Source organism: Pollicipes pollicipes, unplaced genomic scaffold (assembly GCF_011947565.3).
Source record: "Pollicipes pollicipes isolate AB1234 unplaced genomic scaffold, Ppol_2.1 Scaffold_4219;HRSCAF=4965_pilon_pilon_pilon, whole genome shotgun sequence".
NCBI lineage: Eukaryota > Metazoa > Arthropoda > Thecostraca > Pollicipedomorpha > Pollicipedidae > Pollicipes > Pollicipes pollicipes.
In genome coordinates, this window is record NW_023596448.1 from 27,722,078 (window position 1) to 27,739,301 (window position 17,224).

The 17,224-nt window shown below is 57.0% G+C and overlaps 2 protein-coding genes and 2 non-coding genes across 4 annotated transcripts; all 4 read right to left on the reverse strand.

Annotated features, from left to right (window-relative positions):
• Nucleotides 1-203: 203 nt before the first annotated feature.
• Nucleotides 204-275, reverse strand: TRNAM-CAU (transfer RNA methionine (anticodon CAU)). Its single transcript has one exon. It is a non-coding gene; the product is annotated as a tRNA-Met (tRNA).
• Nucleotides 276-2,448: 2,173 nt separating this feature from the next.
• Nucleotides 2,449-2,520, reverse strand: TRNAM-CAU (transfer RNA methionine (anticodon CAU)). Its single transcript has one exon. It is a non-coding gene; the product is annotated as a tRNA-Met (tRNA).
• Nucleotides 2,521-4,756: 2,236 nt separating this feature from the next.
• On the reverse strand, nt 4,757-6,696 carry LOC119095106 (mucin-19-like). Its single transcript, XM_037217994.1, has 4 exons — nt 6,574-6,696; nt 5,805-5,925; nt 5,167-5,448; nt 4,757-4,959 (listed from the first exon to the last, which is right to left on the reverse strand). Exons 2-4 carry the CDS (start codon nt 5,887-5,889, stop codon nt 4,757-4,759), a joined length of 570 nt encoding a protein of 189 aa, XP_037073889.1. The 5' UTR covers nt 5,890-5,925; nt 6,574-6,696.
• Nucleotides 6,697-7,394: 698 nt separating this feature from the next.
• Nucleotides 7,395-15,009, reverse strand: LOC119095107 (dynein intermediate chain 2, axonemal-like). The gene is given in 14 exon segments (XM_037217995.1): nt 7,395-7,403; nt 7,819-7,965; nt 8,243-8,323; nt 8,325-8,379; nt 9,003-9,106; nt 9,705-9,953; nt 10,414-10,485; nt 10,487-10,668; nt 11,140-11,254; nt 11,616-11,712; nt 11,714-11,763; nt 13,138-13,299; nt 14,142-14,251; nt 14,997-15,009. Coding segments are annotated over 14 exon segments (1,446 nt in total).
• Nucleotides 15,010-17,224: the final 2,215 nt, after the last annotated feature.

The window sequence follows — 17,224 nt, forward strand, 5'->3', positions numbered from 1 at the left end:
GAGCGCCTGCTTTCGAGATGCCACGAGCAGCAGAAAACTTTCTTGTTGTTAGTTTTGACATGTCCTTCTGCATGTGGAACAAGCAGCCTTTAATGGTAAGTCAAATGGACACTCCGTGTGGTTTTTATGCCACTCGTGCCTGAGTTCCGTGGAGGACGTGTGGTTTGAAACGAAGTTTGGCACAAGACGCTGCCTACAAAACGTAGCAGAGCGTGGTTTCGATCCACGGACCTCTGGGTTATGGGCCCAGCACGCTTCCACTGCGCCACTCTGCTGGGTAAGCTTGTAATGAACAGATATTTTGCCCGTCGTTACTTAACTCCAAATGCGGCGCCTCACCTGGCACACCGGTGACCTTCGGCACAGCTAAGGACAGCACAGGCGGCTCCGTGGCGCCAGGCTCCGCCTGCGCGCAGGCTGACGCCGCCTGGCGGGCGGCAGGCGGCAGTGACAAGGCCGGCGCCGGCGGCGGACGCAGCTGGGAGCCGGCGGCCGGCCGCGCCGCCTGCGGGCCGGCTGCCGCTCGGGTGATTGGGCGACCGGCCGCCGCTGAAGCAGGGGCCACAGTGGCGTGCTGGGGCAGCACAACAATAGTCAATGGAGTACAAAAGAAGCCATACAGGCACCTATTCAACGCATCATTACATTCGTTCCGTGACGCCATCACGCGGCCAAAAACATCTCATCAAAAGACGACGCATCTCTAGGTTCTTACTCCAACTCCGGGCACTCACCTGTTAAATGGTATTTTGCAGGGCAGCTTAGACGACACTGAGTGTTACTGAATAATATATGAATGTCGTATACTCATCAAATACGACGTCTTGATCGCCTTCAGAGAGATTACCACACGACCTTCACCACAGCCACCAAGTAAACGTGAATGCAACGAGTCGTGACCAGGCTATACGACTGTGGGGGAGTAGCGGCGGCATGTGCGTAATGGGCCCAGCAGGCGCTGTGGTTGATGACGTCACCTTTGTTCGGTGGGTTTAGCGGAGAGCGTGTGATCTCTCTGGTAATACCTCGGAAGTTCCTAAACAGAGAGAACTGGAACAGACCCGTAGAAGTTGTATGGGGAGTCGTCTCCGCTAGGGTTTGGTGAATCGACGACAGCGGATCTCGGCGTAAAACTTCAGCGAGACGTGCCAGGTATCTTTATTATTGCACATACTCTACCTGGGATAAACGATATTCAAAATGCTGAAAGGAAACGAGGGGATCGAGATGCTGGGATCTGGCGGTAGTTTTGTTGGTTCGCGTCCACGTCATTGTGGTACCATGCGCCTCCCCCCCCCCCCCCCCCCCCAGGCAGTGCATTCCACTAGATCAACCCGAACAATACTGTGCATTTATCGCCATGTAAACGCGTGGTGTTTGTTGGCGTTTAGTCATGGTCAAATGCAGTGAACAAGGTCGTTTTCGGATTTGTCACGTGATAAGTCATCTACAGGCGCTGACACGACCGAGCCATCAGCTGACACAGCGTCCAGCAAACACTCGGTGGTTGATCAGGAGCTCACTACCCACGTGTTGGGGTCAGGTGTATCCGGACCACCCCCCCCCCCCCATACACACTGTCCGCTTGGAACTGTCGTAGTTATTGATAGAATCCTCAACTATCCTGTCATCTGCGTGCGCAGACTGCAGTGCCTTACGCGCCTGGATGTCACACTTTGAACCTCACTAGTCCGGGTGTTGGCTTCTCGCCATCCAACTCCCTCCATGCGACATGGGCGTCATGTACGCAACGTGCTCACTTCACCCGTCGGTCTCCCTCGAAGCATAGTGCCGATGAAGCCCAGAGAATTGAGGGAGAAGCAAAAGCAGAGTTCATCTGGTTTCTTGCTGTGAGAAGCTAGCGACCTCTATTAATTTTCGCCCCGACTGGGGGAGGGGCAGCAGCTGACCCTCGACCCCGAGCCCACCGTCCAAGCCACTGCCTCAGTCGTCCTCGGAGACCGCGCCGCTGGCGGACCGGCCGTCGCCCTCGCTGCCGGTGCCGCCGTCCGAGCCGACGCCGCTGCCGGTCTCCTCCACCGCTGGTGCCTCCTCCTCCTCCTCCGAGGACTCGCCGGCGTCCGAGGACTGGCTGCACCAGCTGGTCTCAGAGTCCTCGGTGGTGGCTCGCCGGACGGGCGGCGCGTGCGGCGGCGCCGCCGACTCCCGGCGCCGCGAGGGCCGTGCTGTCAGGGTGAGGAGGTCAGACGACGGCGGTGGGACCTGGACAGTCAACCGGTGGAAAGCGCCTGCTTTCGAGATGTCACGAGTAGCGGATAACTTTTTTGTTGTTAGTTTTGGCATGTGCTTCTGCACGTAGAACGAGCGAAGCCTTGAATGGAAAGTCAAATGGACACTCCGTGTGGTTTTTATGCCACTCGTGCCTGAGTTCCGTGTGGGACGTGTACCTTGAAGCAAAGTGACGCACAAGACGCTGCCCACAAGACGTAGCAGAGCGTGGTTTCGATCCACGGACCTCTGGGTTATGGGCCCAGCACGCTTCCACTGCGCCACTCTGCTAGCGGATAACAATGGAACTACACAAACGTCGCCTGATAATTATAACCGTTGTCAAAGGTGAAACGTAAGCGACTACACCCAGAAAAAAACTAGCAGAGCGTGGTTTCGATCCACGGACCTCTGGGTTATGTGCACAGCACGCTTGCACTGCGCCACTCTGCTGGGTGACCAGCACGCATGAACAGATAATTTCCCGTCGTTAGTTATCTTCAAATGCGGCATCTCACCTGGCACACCGGTGACCTTCGGTACAGCTAAGGAGAGCACAGGCGGCTCCGCGGCGCCAGGCTCCGCCTGCGCGCAGGCTGACGCCGCCTGGCGGGCGGCAGGCGGCAGTGACAAGGCCGGCGCCGGCGGCGGACACAGCTGGGAGCCGGCGGCCGGCCGCGCCGCCTGCGGGCCGGCTGCCGCTCGGTTGATTAGTCGACCGGCCGCCGCTGAAGCAGGGGCCACAGTGTAGACAATCCCAACCATTAGTGAATAAGGTATGAATGCTCTTGCAGACATCCGAGGCAAGCAGTCGGAAACCGCCACCATAATCACGCCGCAAGGCTCTAGACTGAACAGAGGAATAGCGCCAGCGAACCAGGGGCGCTCTTGGCGTTGGCGAGGATGACCACGTGAGCAAGAAGTAACGGGAAAAAAACACATTTCGGATCACCTCTCAGACAGACCTGCCACCCGACCCACTCGGCTTACCTCCGAACACCAGGCGTCGTGCACAAACGGCGGTCTTCACCGTCGCGACCACGCAGCCAGCGTCTCCGTGTGCACGCCAACTGAGGTGCGGAGCCGGTGGTGCAGCGGTGCGCGCGCCCGCCATGCTCGCTAAATAAAGCGAAGTCCGCAGACTGTGTCGCTGCCGGTGCACCGGAAGTAGCAAGTGCAGCGCTTCTCCCCATGCTCCGACCATGCGCAACGTACTTGGTTTGGTGCGGACGTAGGGAACATGCCATTTAAGCCTGACACATTACATGAGCGTGCAGAAGTTCCTTCGTTGGCTGAAGCTTCCAAGGTGATCATTTTGAAATGTTTCGGGACGCAGGAAACCGAGGCACATATGACGAAAGATCGGGGGACTTTAGAGGCTGGGGTGTCAGGTCCGCTTAGATTTAAAACTTTCCGTCGTCCTGAAATGCACATTTGAGATCTAAAGTTTTGAAGCCCTGTGCTCTGGGGAAAGTCCGCTACGTATGCACACAATATGCCCTGTTGTAGTTTTATATTCTCTTTTTGTCCTCATGACCCTCATGAAAGGTAAAAGCAAACGAAACAAAATAGTTCGATTTTCCGACGTGTCGTACAAGTCGCTTAGTCACTATTCAGCCAATTCGGCGCCTACCGAACATCTCGCAGCATTCCCGTGCTTCGCACTCCAACACCGTCGACAGGAACGGCTCCAGACGCCACGGGTAGTCCTCGACGTCGCTTTGCTCAGCGCACCCTCGCCTGTGCGCCCGTACGGGGGCGTTAGATTGCACCAGCATGCACCCCGCTCCAACAGCCAGCTCGTGCGCGGGCGACCTGCTGTGCCAGAACAGGACCGTCGTGACGTTGCCTGGACGTACATTGTTTGTCGGATCATTGCCAGGGGCTTCTGCGAACATCTGCGGCATTGTCTTCGTAAACCAGAAGCTGTCGAGGTTCACGTGCACTTTCGGCTTCGCTACCAACCATTTGTAACCGAACGCATCGGTAGGGATCCCCCGGCAGCGTGTTCACGTAATCCCCACGTTGAAATTAGCTCACCACTCGCTTCTGCATATCATATTTCGCGCAAATTGGCCTAATTTGTATCTCCTCTCTGCAGCTTGGTAGAAGGTCTTCGTTTGATATTCACTCCCAAAAATCGGCGTTCATCCAGTTTCCCGTTTCATTATCCCCTAGAGCTTGTTAAGCTTCCCTAGAAATGCCATTTTCACTCGTTTCAGGCGTCCACCTGACAACCTCTTTCACAGCATCCACTCCCAAGCACGCTCCCTCTCAGCTGCTTCACTCCACTCAGGAGCGTCCGACCACTCATCACCATTCGCGAGCTTATCCCATTGCGGTGTTCCACGGTGTCATCGCGATGTCATCGCGGTGTCATTATGCCCCACCTTAGCCACGGATCACCTCTCTTCCAGGCTTTAGCAATAGCCCCTCCTCCCTCCGCGTCCCCTCCTCTCTCCGCAGCCCCCCCCCCCCCTCCCCTTCTCCTTATGCTTGTCGCCGGTCTTCTCTGGCAGTCACCAGCTCACGAGTCGGTGGTCTGGTCGGCCGTGTCCTCGGGGGACGTGGCCTCGGTCTCCTCGCGGCTCGGGTCCAGCAGGTCGTCGACGGCCGCCTCCAGGCCGTCCACCACGTCGGCGATCTGGTCTGCCACGGACATGACCGGCGCCAGGCCCGACTCGTCGTCGCCGGCCGCCGTCACCATGCTCGACGAGCCGGCTGAGTCGTCTGTCGGTGCTGTCGCCGCCGCCGACGACGTCGACTCGGCGGCCGCCGCCGCCGACGAGGCCGCCGTCGCCGACGACGCTGCGGTCGCCGACGAGGCACCCGTCGCCGATGAGGCGCCCGTCGCCGACGAAGCCTGCGTCGCTTCCGTCGACGAGGCTGTTGCGGCGGCCGTGGACGACGTCCTGGCCGCCATAGTGGACGACTTGCGCGCAGTGGCGGTGGATGACGTTTTCGCGGCCATGACCGACGAGATCTTGGCCGCCACCGTGGACGAGAGCTTAGCGGCCATGGTGGACGAGGTTTTGGCGGCCATAGTGGACGAGGTTTTGGCGGCCATGGTAGACGAGGTTTTGGCGGCCATGGTGGATGAGGCCTTGGCGGCCATTGTGGATGACGCCTTGGCGGCGGCGGTGGACGAGGATTTGGCGGCGACTGAGCCAACCGAGCCCTGCCTGGCGGCCGAGCTGGCCAGGTTAGCGCCAGCGGCATCTGTAGGGGCGGTTACCGCCAGTCAGAGGATGGGAGGGGGCGCAGGACGGCACCGCAATAGGCACCCGCTGTGGTACACCGCAAGCATCGTGTTGCGGCCGGGTCTGTGGGGACGATGCGACGGGCACGAGAACCGTGCAACTCATAACGGCTGGAAGGCGTCGCAAAACGTTCAAAAATGGGAGGTGGTGGTATTTCGGCACAGCGTAGTCTAAACTAAAAAGGCAAAAAAGTGACGTGCCCACTTGCTACCCCGACATGACACCAACGTGCGCACCCGACGTCACTCTGACGTCACGGCAGTGCCGGCGCCGTGGCCCAGCACCTGCGCTATCCCTGCGGCGACGGGGACGTACCCTGCGGGCCGGGCGAGTCGGCGCTGAGGTCGGGCGCCTGGAAGTCGACGCTGTCCAGCTGCGCCTCCACCCCCTTCTCGCTCATCTGCCGCTGCTGGCACTCCTGGCGTGCCGCCTTCTCCTGCGGGCACGCGGCACCGACGACGGCAGGTGAGAGGACGGGTGATAACAGCGCGTGGAGACGCCGACGTTTGCGGCCGCGTGCGCGGCGACGCGCGCTCCGACTTCAGGAGCGTACGCCGGCCATGACGTGACGGGGCGTTCGCCCGCGATGCTCGCCTCAACACCTCATTACGTGCGTCAAGTCCTTCGGACCACAGAAGCACGCAAAACACTCTGCAAGCGCTGATATGTATTCGCCGGCGCTAGCGACAAAAAATGTGTCGCTGTTATTTCACGATGCCCCGAGCTCCACGGTAGCCAACTGATGTTTGGGTGGTCTCCACCTCGAATTTGATTCAATCCCAAAAGACGACAGCGCACTGGGGAAGCTGTGGACGCTTACGGAACCCGGTAAAACGAACGTGCAAATATCTCACCTTTTAACAGCGTAAGCAATACTTGTGCCTTCCTCCTCCTGAGCAATTTACATCCATATCAAGCACCCCGTTACCTGTTCCACCACGGGTCAGAATGAACCATCCTGACTTCCGTGGCACTCACAAACCACCAATCAGCGCCGCCATTTAGATTCGGCACTCGCCCGGCCCAGCCCGGACGCCTCCCCATCGGTTAGCGCAAACGTCCAGCGGCACCCGCACGACCCCACCTTGTACACGGTCTCGAAGAAGCTCTTCTGCGCCTCCTCGATCAGCTCCACCTCGATCTGCTCCTTCTCGGCGCGCGCGCTGGCCGTCAGCGTCGGGGAGATGGTCGACGGGCGCTCAGACACTGGCGGCACCGGCGGCGGGCGCGGTCAGAGGGGAACGAGTGCGGTCAGAGGGCCGGATGCGGTCAGAGGGGCCGGATGCGGTCAGAGGGCCGGGTGCGGTCAGAGGGGCCGGGTGCGGTCAGAGGGCGGGTGCGGTCAGAGGGGCCGGGTGCGGTCAGAGGGGCCGGATGCGGTCAGAGGGCCGGGTGCGATCAGAGGGCCGGGTGGCGGTCAGAGGCCGGGTGCGGTCAGAGGGCCGGGTGCGGTCAGAGGGCCGGGTGCGGTCAGAGGGCCGGTGCGGTCAGAGGGCCGGGTGCGGTCAGAGGGCCGGGTGCGGTCAGAAGGGCCGGGTGCGGTCAGAAGGGCCGGGTGCGGTCAGAGGGTCGGGTGCGGTCAGAAGGCCGGGTGCGGTCAGAAGGGCCGGGTGCGGTCAGAGGGTCGGATGCGGTCAGAGGGTCGAGTGCGGTCAGGTTTTGGATTAAAACAGATGATATCCTGGCGTACTCAGCTCCGAAAAATAGCATGCTGACTGATCGGATGCACCTGGTCCTCCCCATCACGTGCGCAGCGTGCCAGTGCTGTCCCTCGGGGTGGCCATCACGTGACCGACGCGCGTCTCACCGGCGGAGTTTGCAGCTGTCGGGCCTTCATCTTCTTCAGCAGTCGCGCCCTCGCGATTTCTTCCCCTTCCGAGGATTTTCTCACGTCGCGTCTCCCGCTCAAACATTCTGGCAAACGGGGGCAACATCGTGCACAGACACAACACCCGGCTGCAGCAGTTCCAAACTCACATGGATACGAGGCATCAGTTGGCTGGAGCGGATATGAACTCAGCCCCGAAAAGGTCATCGGTATCAAGAGATCGGCACCTGGGAGTCAGTCCCGCCTCGTGGCGCGCACGCGATCCCTACATTCGGCACGTCGCGCGGTGTGCGGCGCTTATGGCAGGGCGGGAGGGACAACAAGTCAGCTGCGAGAGCCTCAGACTTCCCCGCGAGAGGCTCGGGCTCGTTCGCGGGTGAGACAAACGACCCCGCGCGCCAAGTCAACCGTCGTTAGTCTCTGCCACTCGACGGAGGTGCCACACCGCCGCGGGATCAGCGGCTGGCCGCGGCCGGAGCCAGCGCCGGGCCGGCGACCTACCGCGTCAGCACGAGCCGGTCGTTCTTCTGCGAGCTGACGAGGCTGTCGGAGAGCTTCGAGCAGCGTGATTTGACCGTCGGCGCTGCCGGCCGCCAGGATCGAGCCGGCCTCCTGCACCCGCAGCGTCTCCAGTGACTGTTCGCCCACCTGGGGCCCAGGTCAGGTCAGGTCCAGTTCAGGTCAGGTCAAGTCAAAGCACTGCACCCGCGACGTCCTCTAGCCGTCACCAGCCTCCTGGGATGGTATCACGTCAGGTCAGGATATCGCACAAAGGAACACTGTTCTTTTCTGTAGAAGACTTGCATGGCTGACAAGACATCGTATTTTAACGTTTGTTGGGGACCGCAGATATCGTGCCCTAAAGCCTCAATTCTCATCACCATCACCTTTGCGCTAAAGATGGAGTGAGCGGATCACATCCTACCTGTACGGTGAGCACGGGCAGCCGCTGCTGGTACAGGATGTCCCACACGTCCACGGTGCCGTCGGCCTTGGTGGTGAAGAAAAACCGAAGGTCGGCTGGGGCTCCAGGCCCCGTTTGTCAGGCGCACCTCGCCGTTACTGGGGGCGGGCTCCGCCCAGTCAGAGCCGCCGCCAATCAGAGGGTAGCACGGCTAAAACTCAGCCAATCAGGGCAAGGCATGGGTGGCCAACGGCCAATTGGCGCATGCTGCGGTTACCAGCGATTGGCAGGCAGTCGATCTGTGCGGTTAATGAATCGTTAGCCAGAGCTGATCACGGCCCACAGCCAATGAAAAAGTCGGGGGACAAAAACAGCCAATCCGATATCGCGAAACTTAAAGACTACCAATCAAACAACTAGGACTTATAACGAGCTAATCAACGCGAAGCATGGCGTTCATGATCACGTTCATCCGAACGTTTATATTTACGTTCATGTGTATGTTAATGCTCATGGAAAAATGTTTTTGTGGTGTAAAGATTCCGCCCCTAATCTGCCGACCCGTGCCCGACGGGCCGCCGGCTGTGCAGCCGCTCTGAACGCACTCCCCGAATACACCTGGGAGTGTTTGTGCCCACAGCAATTTGGCAGGCTTTAACTTACCAACGTCACGCACGTACTCAGGGCATTCACTCTGAAGTCACTCGGGAGCATGCCGGATGTGGCCCGTCTCTAGCGGCGTATGTGCGTGTGTGTGGGCGGGGGGGGGGGGGGGGCTTACTCGGTCCAGAAAATGGCGCTCTCGCGACACTCCTCCGACCAGATCTTGGCGCACCAGTCGCCGATGGTGAGGAAGTTCTTCAGGAAGGCCGGGTTCCGCTGGACCTGAGCAGCGGTTAGAACACGGACGTCGCTGATCCTGTTTACTGGCCACTGGCCACGGCCATGAGCGTCAGGCGCCAGTTTGATAATGAGCAGCCGTCATGAGTTGTGTTACAGCCAAGTTCGGCGAGTTTACGTGGAGAACGAAGTGCTCACACATCGCATGACGATGTCTGGATGGCCAGGCACAAAGTGATGCGAGAACGGATGAACAGCAGAAGTCTTGGTTTGCAGTTCCTGTACCTCTAATCGTCTGTCTGTTACCACGTGACCGTATTCCGACTTCATAATAACGCCTCCTGTTCGTCACTCCCAGCATCCACCGTTTCTACAGCATAATAGTCCCTCCCCCCCCCCTCCCCCTGCTAAACAGCCGAACATTTCGCCAGTCCTCTGAACGCCTGACATTGACTTCCCCACCTCGCACGTCAACACCGACTGCCGGCCGACCCTCTCTCAACCGCCCAGCCCCACCCACAGACCCACGCCAGCCCCACCCACAGACCCACGCGGCCCGCGGGTCTGTGGCCTGAGGTCCGTCCGACGGGAGACCGTCTCCCATTCCCCTCGCCCCGTCACCACCGCCCGGCGCGGCGCCCACCTGCTTGACGGCACCCAGGTGGGCCGAGTAGATGGCGGCGATCTTCTCCGTCTGCGTCTTGCCCTTGCGGTTGCACTGGATGACGCAGCCCTGCTCGGTGCCGATCATGAACTTGGTCGGGATGGTGGTCTCGTACTCGAGCACGGTGGCGCCCTGCGCCAGCCGCAGCGACGGCTCCTGCGTCTTGTTCACGTCAATGATCAGCGTCTCCGTCGGCTCTGAGAGCTTTCGCGTGTCCCACCACAGCACCTGAGGTCGGCGGCAGGCCAGGTCAGACGACCTGAGGTCGGCTGAGGTCGAGAGATCTGAGGTCAGGGCCAGGTACCATCCACCAACGCCCGCCGTGGTGAGGTGACAAAGACGGCCGCTCCACAAAACCAGCCCGTTTATCAGCGCGCTCCTGTTTACACAGCATTAACGTGTGAAGGTAAGCGTCGGCGGTCGACGAGCACTTTCTGTGCCTTTCATCGCGAGCAGCAATGAATACGATTGCTCACGTCACGTCACTGACCACCGTCCTTGTCATCACTACGGAGTAAGTGTATGCTACCACGAGTCCACTCTTGCGACCGCCGGCACCTGCACGTCCTTCAGTTCACCACCGCACCCGATGCCGAACCCAGACCGCCCGCACCAGAAGCCGTTGTTTCAGACCACCTGGTTACGTCCCCATCCGGCCGACACCCTCCCCCTCCCTGATCGTGCTCACCATGCCGTCGGTGGAGGCGGTGAAGAGCTCGGTGCCGGACTTGGAGTTCACCCAGACGGTGCTGTAGACGGGGGTCGCGGTGGCTGGCCTCCAGTGTGCTCATCTCCACCGGCTGCGGGCCGCGCCGCCGGTCGAACCAGCACACCCGGCCGCGGTACGTGCCGCCGGCCAGCACGAACGACTCCTTCGGGTTGAACTCGACCGAGACCAGGCAGTCCGGCGGCGCCATGGTGTAGTCGGGCCGGCTCGGGTTCTCTGTCGGCGGCGACGGGCGTGGGGGAGGGGCGTCAGGACAAGGGGAGGTCACGTGGGACGGCGCAGCCGCAGGGATGGGCGGCGTGTCCTTATGACCTTGAACCGTGACATCATACCTCGGCGGCAGTGCGTGCAGCGAAACTTATATTTACGCCTGACACGGCGTTGCAAGGGACGGGTGCCCCAACACGCCTGCCTTCCTACCGTCATTCGCCGGGTGGTACCACTCCTGATAACATGGACGGGCGTTTTTGGCCGGGAGCTTCGCACAAATTGCTAAACATACCATTCAAAGTAAGCTGCAACAAACACGATACTTCTGCAGGATGAACGATCCATCGACCGTCTTGCCTCCGGTCCCCTGTGGCGAGCTGCAGACCGAGTCAGTCACAACACCGGCTCCGCAGACCGCTCCCCTTCCCCCCCCCCCCCCCCCCCCCCTTCTAGGGACAGGAAGCGGCAGCTGCTCACCCACGTCCCAGACGAATGACTGGGTGGGCAGGTCCTGGGCGCTGCTCTGGAAACGCAGGCTGGTGTAGGCGGCGGCCAGATGAGAGGCGTCCGGACTCCAGCTGAGACTGGACACCTGGCACAGACACACGGCGAGTTATAAGGGGGCACATACAGTCAGAGGCGTCCAGACACCAACTGGGGCAAGAGACCAAAACGACAAACACAATGGGATCTGTGTGGAGATAACAATTCTTTGAAATCCCAATGGCAGCACTAAGAGCGACGCTCTAGCAAGCGGGAGCCATCCAACAAACCTTGTGGTGGTGGCAGCACTCAATGCTGACTCGTTGACTTCTTTAACAACTCCTGAGACTGACACGAATATTTTCAAACCTCGTTCTTGTAAACGTCATTGGCAGGTCGAACCCAGTTTAAGCAGCAAAAACGCGGGACAAGCGAATGCATGTATGGCCGTCAGTAGTGGGGGACCTTACCGCCCTGTGGACGGGACAGGGGTCGCGGAAGACGTTGATGGTCTTGGCGCTGGTGGTGTCGTCCCCGGGGGCGTCAGCTCCTTCGCCCCCGAAGTTACTCCTCGTAGATGTCCAGCGTGTTGTTCTGCTTGATGCAGTGCTCCATCATCTGCCCGCCAAGGTCACCCGGGTGAGGTCACGTGGTCAAGCCTCAGGGCAGGTTAAGATCATGTGATCAGGTCACCGAGTCAGGGTAGGACGAAAACGTGCCAGATGACAGCAACAGCATGGCGATGTGTCAGCCCTAACGATGTGTCAGGCATAGCAATGTGTCAGGCGCAGCGATGTCTCAAATCAACGGATTCGAGAACGGTATCGGGTCACGGGTCGCCGGGGGCCACCGCAAATCGGGTCAGACCCAGCGGGATGAAGCCAGGCTAGATCAGGCACCGGCGTGTCTGTTTCTTGCGCCGCTATCGTCAAAAGACCGCTGCGCTAAAACCACTGCAGCGGCTAGACGCGTCACAACCAACAGTGGGAGAGACAACAGTGGCGCGTCACTGGGTTAGTGACGCGCCACGTGATGGAAGATCGAACGCTGACTTCGACCAAAATGTTTGAAGATATGTAGAAACAGTCGACTCACTCCTTAGCTGCATCGCACATTCTGAACTCGCGGCGAGGACGTAAACTGCATGATATTTGGCCAACGAGCCTCATGCATTACAGATGTCGCGACTATGATGGCACATGGATGCTTGACATAATGGTAAATAATCATGCGTCATCATGTATCATCATGGATGCATGGCATAAGATGGCATATGGATACTTCACGCGTGCATTGCGCACAACACAAATCGAGCGCATAGCGGCGTGGCTCCTAACTTCCTCATTTATGGTTATTACCCTCTAGCGCCACGATACAAATTTATGGCCACAGACTGTCTCACTGACTCTGATTGTCAAGAGTAGTTACAAGACAAAGGGTAGCATCGCAGAACGCAATCATTCAACAGTTTCGCATCCTGACGCCTGCGCGAAGTCCTGGTGTACCGCAACAACCCTTGCTGAGGATGAGCGAGCTTTGCTGTCAATGATGATCATCAAAAGAATAACTAGAGTAGCAATAATGTCACTAACGATGGCTGATAAGAACAAACAAAATAATTTTTTTCTTTTCCATGAAGTTGCCATTGCTACAGCTCAGCTTGCCAATGCTTGCACCAGTTCAAGGAATGAGACTAGTTGAACATTTCGCCAACGCGGGATTCGAACCCAGGTCCTCTACAAACTCCGACATACCGTCACCGGCGTCACCGGCACTCCCCTAGCATCAGGGATTCGTCGAGCTTTTATGAAGGGAACGCTGCGTACGTCATCGCGAACCCTTTTATGGAACGCCAGCTACTAACAGAGGTTACTAACAGAGGTTACAGAGGTTAGCGATCAGGAGCCATGGTGCAAACGGGGTTCGAACCCGGACCTCCCACGTCGGAACCGAGGGCGCCTACCACTCGGCGATCGCGTCGCCGACACTCACCGAGCCGAGCTGTAGCACGGAGGACATGTACACGTCGTCCTTCTCCACCTTCTTCTTAAAGCGGGTCGTTTGCTCCACGTCCTGGGGGTTGATGTCCTTGGGCCAGCCACCCTCAGTGTGATCGACGCCCGTTGTGGCGTACTCGGCGCGGTCCGTGCTCACCTGACATCAGGTCACAACAGGGGGGAAGGGGGGGGGGGGTCAAATGAAACCGGCTGGGAGCCTGCGCGAGGAAGATAGAGGTCAGTTAAAAACAAAAATGGAAGCATGCAAAGTCCTTGCAAGGCTGCATCCGGTGCCGTCTTCATCTTGAAGCATACTGTTTGGGGCATAAGAGCCGTCACCGCCCACAGCCCGAACGAAAGACAGAAGATTGCCGAGCCCTTTTCACCTCATTAAACCAGTGCTCCAACAGGACTATCATCGGTGTCAGAGCCGGTGGCAGTGGCCATTACTGAAGGCGAAAAGGACGTCATTGCATTGCTAAACTTATTAAATATCGAAGGGATATAATTGCGTTACAGACCACCTGATTTGCACTTGTATTTTTCCCCTTTATTTGGTTGCCGTGAACCGGTTAACACTCTACCAGTTATTGCCCCGATCCTCGGTTCCCGGTGCGCCCCGAGGCATAGCTATCCATTGACTGGGACTTTCCCAGCTCATCTCAAGCATCGTACTGCAAACACACCGTGTTGTGCGAATTGTGCGCTTCAGCGTCTGAATTCCACGCGGGCATCGTCTTACTTCGCGCCCTTGTGAAACGCAGGAGACATGACAACCATGACATGAGCCACCAAGAGACGTGACATGACATGACAACAACCGCTGAACGCCTCGCCAACCCCAGTCGAAAACCAGATCACACGTTGCATCAAACAATGTGTCAACTCTAGCCGGAGCACGTGCTCTGCCTCGCACATCCGACAGCCTCGCTCCCGCCGGGCTCGCGGCGGATTTTCGGGCCGGTGGGCCGAAGAGAGACGCGGCAGCCGTTGACTGACCTCATGCTCCGACATCTCGCAGCCGACCTGCGTGCCGCGGTGCACCGGGTTCACGTGCAGGAACTTGGCGGCCAGCTCTGCGTTCGGCGCGATGTCGCACGTGATGGCAGCTTTTGCCGGCACGCGTCAGGGTCAGTGTTACGGGTGATGACACTAGGCGGGCACGGTTCGGAGGTTAGTGTTATTGGTGATGGCGTGATGCGGGCACGGGTCAGAGGCCAGTGTTACGGGTGATGACGCGAGGTGGGCATGGGTAAGAGGTCAGGGTCACAGGTATGACGCGGGCGGGCACCAGCTGGATGCTAACGGCGCGCTGCCGCATCCCAGAGGTCAGACTAAGCACGGTATTCAACCGGAACTGATTGTGATGACAAATGCGAGACGAGCAGCCAAACGCCCGTCCAGCACACCGGTTCACGGCACATGGTGGGGCAGGGACGCAATCCGGGCCAGAGGACGGATAAGCAGCGCGCTTAGGTAGGTGCGTGAGGAATCGAAATGTTCGCGAGTGGTTAACAACTTAAACAATAGAACACCGTAGAAAATGCAACTTCAATTATGCACTGTGTATCTAGAAAGGCAGTTTATTGAGCGCCGGATGTTGTCATCAAAGTAGCTGATGCTGTGTCATTGCCTTGGAACACGACATTCATCAGGTGAGTTCGAACTCCACCCAAGGTGGGTGCTTTTCCCGATTGGCAATGGAGAGAACCTTAACAAGGGGCGCGCCTATCAGCGTCATGACGCTTGAAACTTGTAGTTCCCGTCGAGCATGTGTAGTTCCCACCACTTCGTAGATTGGTTTAGTGGCCAAGAATAAGCTGTGCTTAGCGACTACACTGACACCAACTTCACCTGAGCCAACCATCAGGTGAACAAATGTGCATAACAGAAAGAGCTATTGCAAGGGATGCTACAAGGTGGGCGTGATGCCTCCAGACTTATCAAGCGCTCGCACCATAGCACGCACTGCGGCCATACTCACAACTACTTGCATTCACCAGCACGTTGCCAATGTGTTTATGTGCTATTCGCCGCATTGCTACGCTCGGTATTCTCATGTACGTGTGCGGCAAATGCTACCCGGTTCACTTCACACCCTGGCTCGCTGTTGAAGAAACATTGTCGCCCAAATTCCGAGCGCTTCTTGATGTAAACGTATTGGAAATCCATCGTGAATCTGGAAACAAAACGATGCGGCATGTTAAAACATATGATTTGAGGAGGTCTGCCCCTGACGTACTTAAGCTAGCAGTCGAATCTAATCGCGACAGTGGCAAAACCTGACGGACGGAACCGTGTCGATCATAGCTGTACACACCGATGGTGCAGCAATGTCGGCACGATTCGGAAACATCGCGACGAATACGAAATGCGCGAGCGAATTAGCACAAACGACCGCAGAATGGGTTTTAAGCCGTTTCCTATTCCATTTCGCGCATTCCAGCTTCTTTTGTCATTAAACGTGGCCGGTCCTTGTTAAAACTGTTTGTCGTTTCCAAAGCCTCGGACATGCATGCCGTGTTACCAATTGACTGCGCATGTAATATATTTTCTGCAAGAGTCCACGTACATGCACCGCAACAAATACTCACTGTGTCAAAGCAGGTAAATTCAATTTCAGTCGTCGTAGGCGCACAGATCAAACCGGACCAAACCCGAAAACCGCCGAGACATTTCGATTTCAATTCCTTACGCACCCTGGTTCGGCTCATCTCCGTTGCTATAGTAACCGGATTGCCGCTGTGGTGTGCTACTGTATGCATTTCAGCTTTACTATGCTTTGCCTTGATAAAGGAGCTTTTCGCGGTAAAATACAAATAACTTTCCTTAATATTCACGAAAAATCATTAAAGTATTCATTTCAGGTGAATCACAAGCGTACTCTACACAAAACTACCGATCAGATCACCGTAAAAAGAATGCGTCTAGTAGTACTCTAGTATGATAGTTTGGAGGCACCATGAACTAGTAGCATAGAAGTTTGGGTATTCTGGCGCAGATAATACGTGCCAAATGTGGTTGATTTTGACGAAGTGCACGTGCGGCAGATTGCATCTGTGTTCGTACGGCAAGACCAGTCAAGACCAAGGCGATAGGTCAAGGCCTCCGGGAGAGGATCGCGTTGTTAACGGTGTGGTTAGGAAAATAGTCAGTTCAGGAACGCAAGGTGTGTATTGTACGTGCGATATATGTCTATTGGTAGCATGGATGTGTTGTAAATTGCTCGCTGTAGTGTTACACCAACGCAAGTTGAGCTTTCTATGTGTATCTTGTGACTGTTATTTGAAGTTTTTTGACATGATGTGTTTGGAGAACCAAGACTGGCATGAGCACAGGCCAGTACAAAGTATTGATGGGAAACTATTTGAGAAAAGCAATGCACAGCTCAGGGCCAGCTGAAAAAGCATGTTCAGTGCATCAAAACTCTATGGCAATCTTTTGTAGGTATGGAGACACTAGCTGATGTTTTTTATATTTGCCACCAGACTTGAGATGATGAAGAAAGACCTCCACACTCAGTAGGTATAGGCCAGGCTGCATAATGCATATGTCACATGAATTGTGTCATGTGTGGCAGCAACCATTGCTGTCACAATTTCAGCTAAATTAAATAGCTCAGAAGGGTGTTGGTAGTGTAGTGGTTAACGCGTCTGCTAACCACTGCACATCTGGGAAACCAGAGGCGCGGGATTCAATTCCCTGCAGTGCCCGCCCTTCCTGCCAGGTTGAGAGGCAGGCGACGCCATATAGCATCAGCAGCTGAGTGTGTCATAAAATGCCAATGATGCTCACACACACACACTCAAAGAGCTCAGAGCTTGGTGCACATGCTACATTAATTCCAGGGTAGAGGTGGACAATATTTAAATTTTGCTTCTAAAGAAGTATTCAAATTTGATCCTAACGCATTTTTCTGATGTGGTCTGACTGGAGTTTGACACACAAGCCTTAGGTCCAGTGCACTAATGTTGTGAAGGCATTCAGTGCAGTATACTTATTTTGTTTACAGAGCATGGGTGCAAAAAATGTATGCATATCTCTTCTGAGCTCAGATTGCATCAGTCAGTATGTCATGGTGT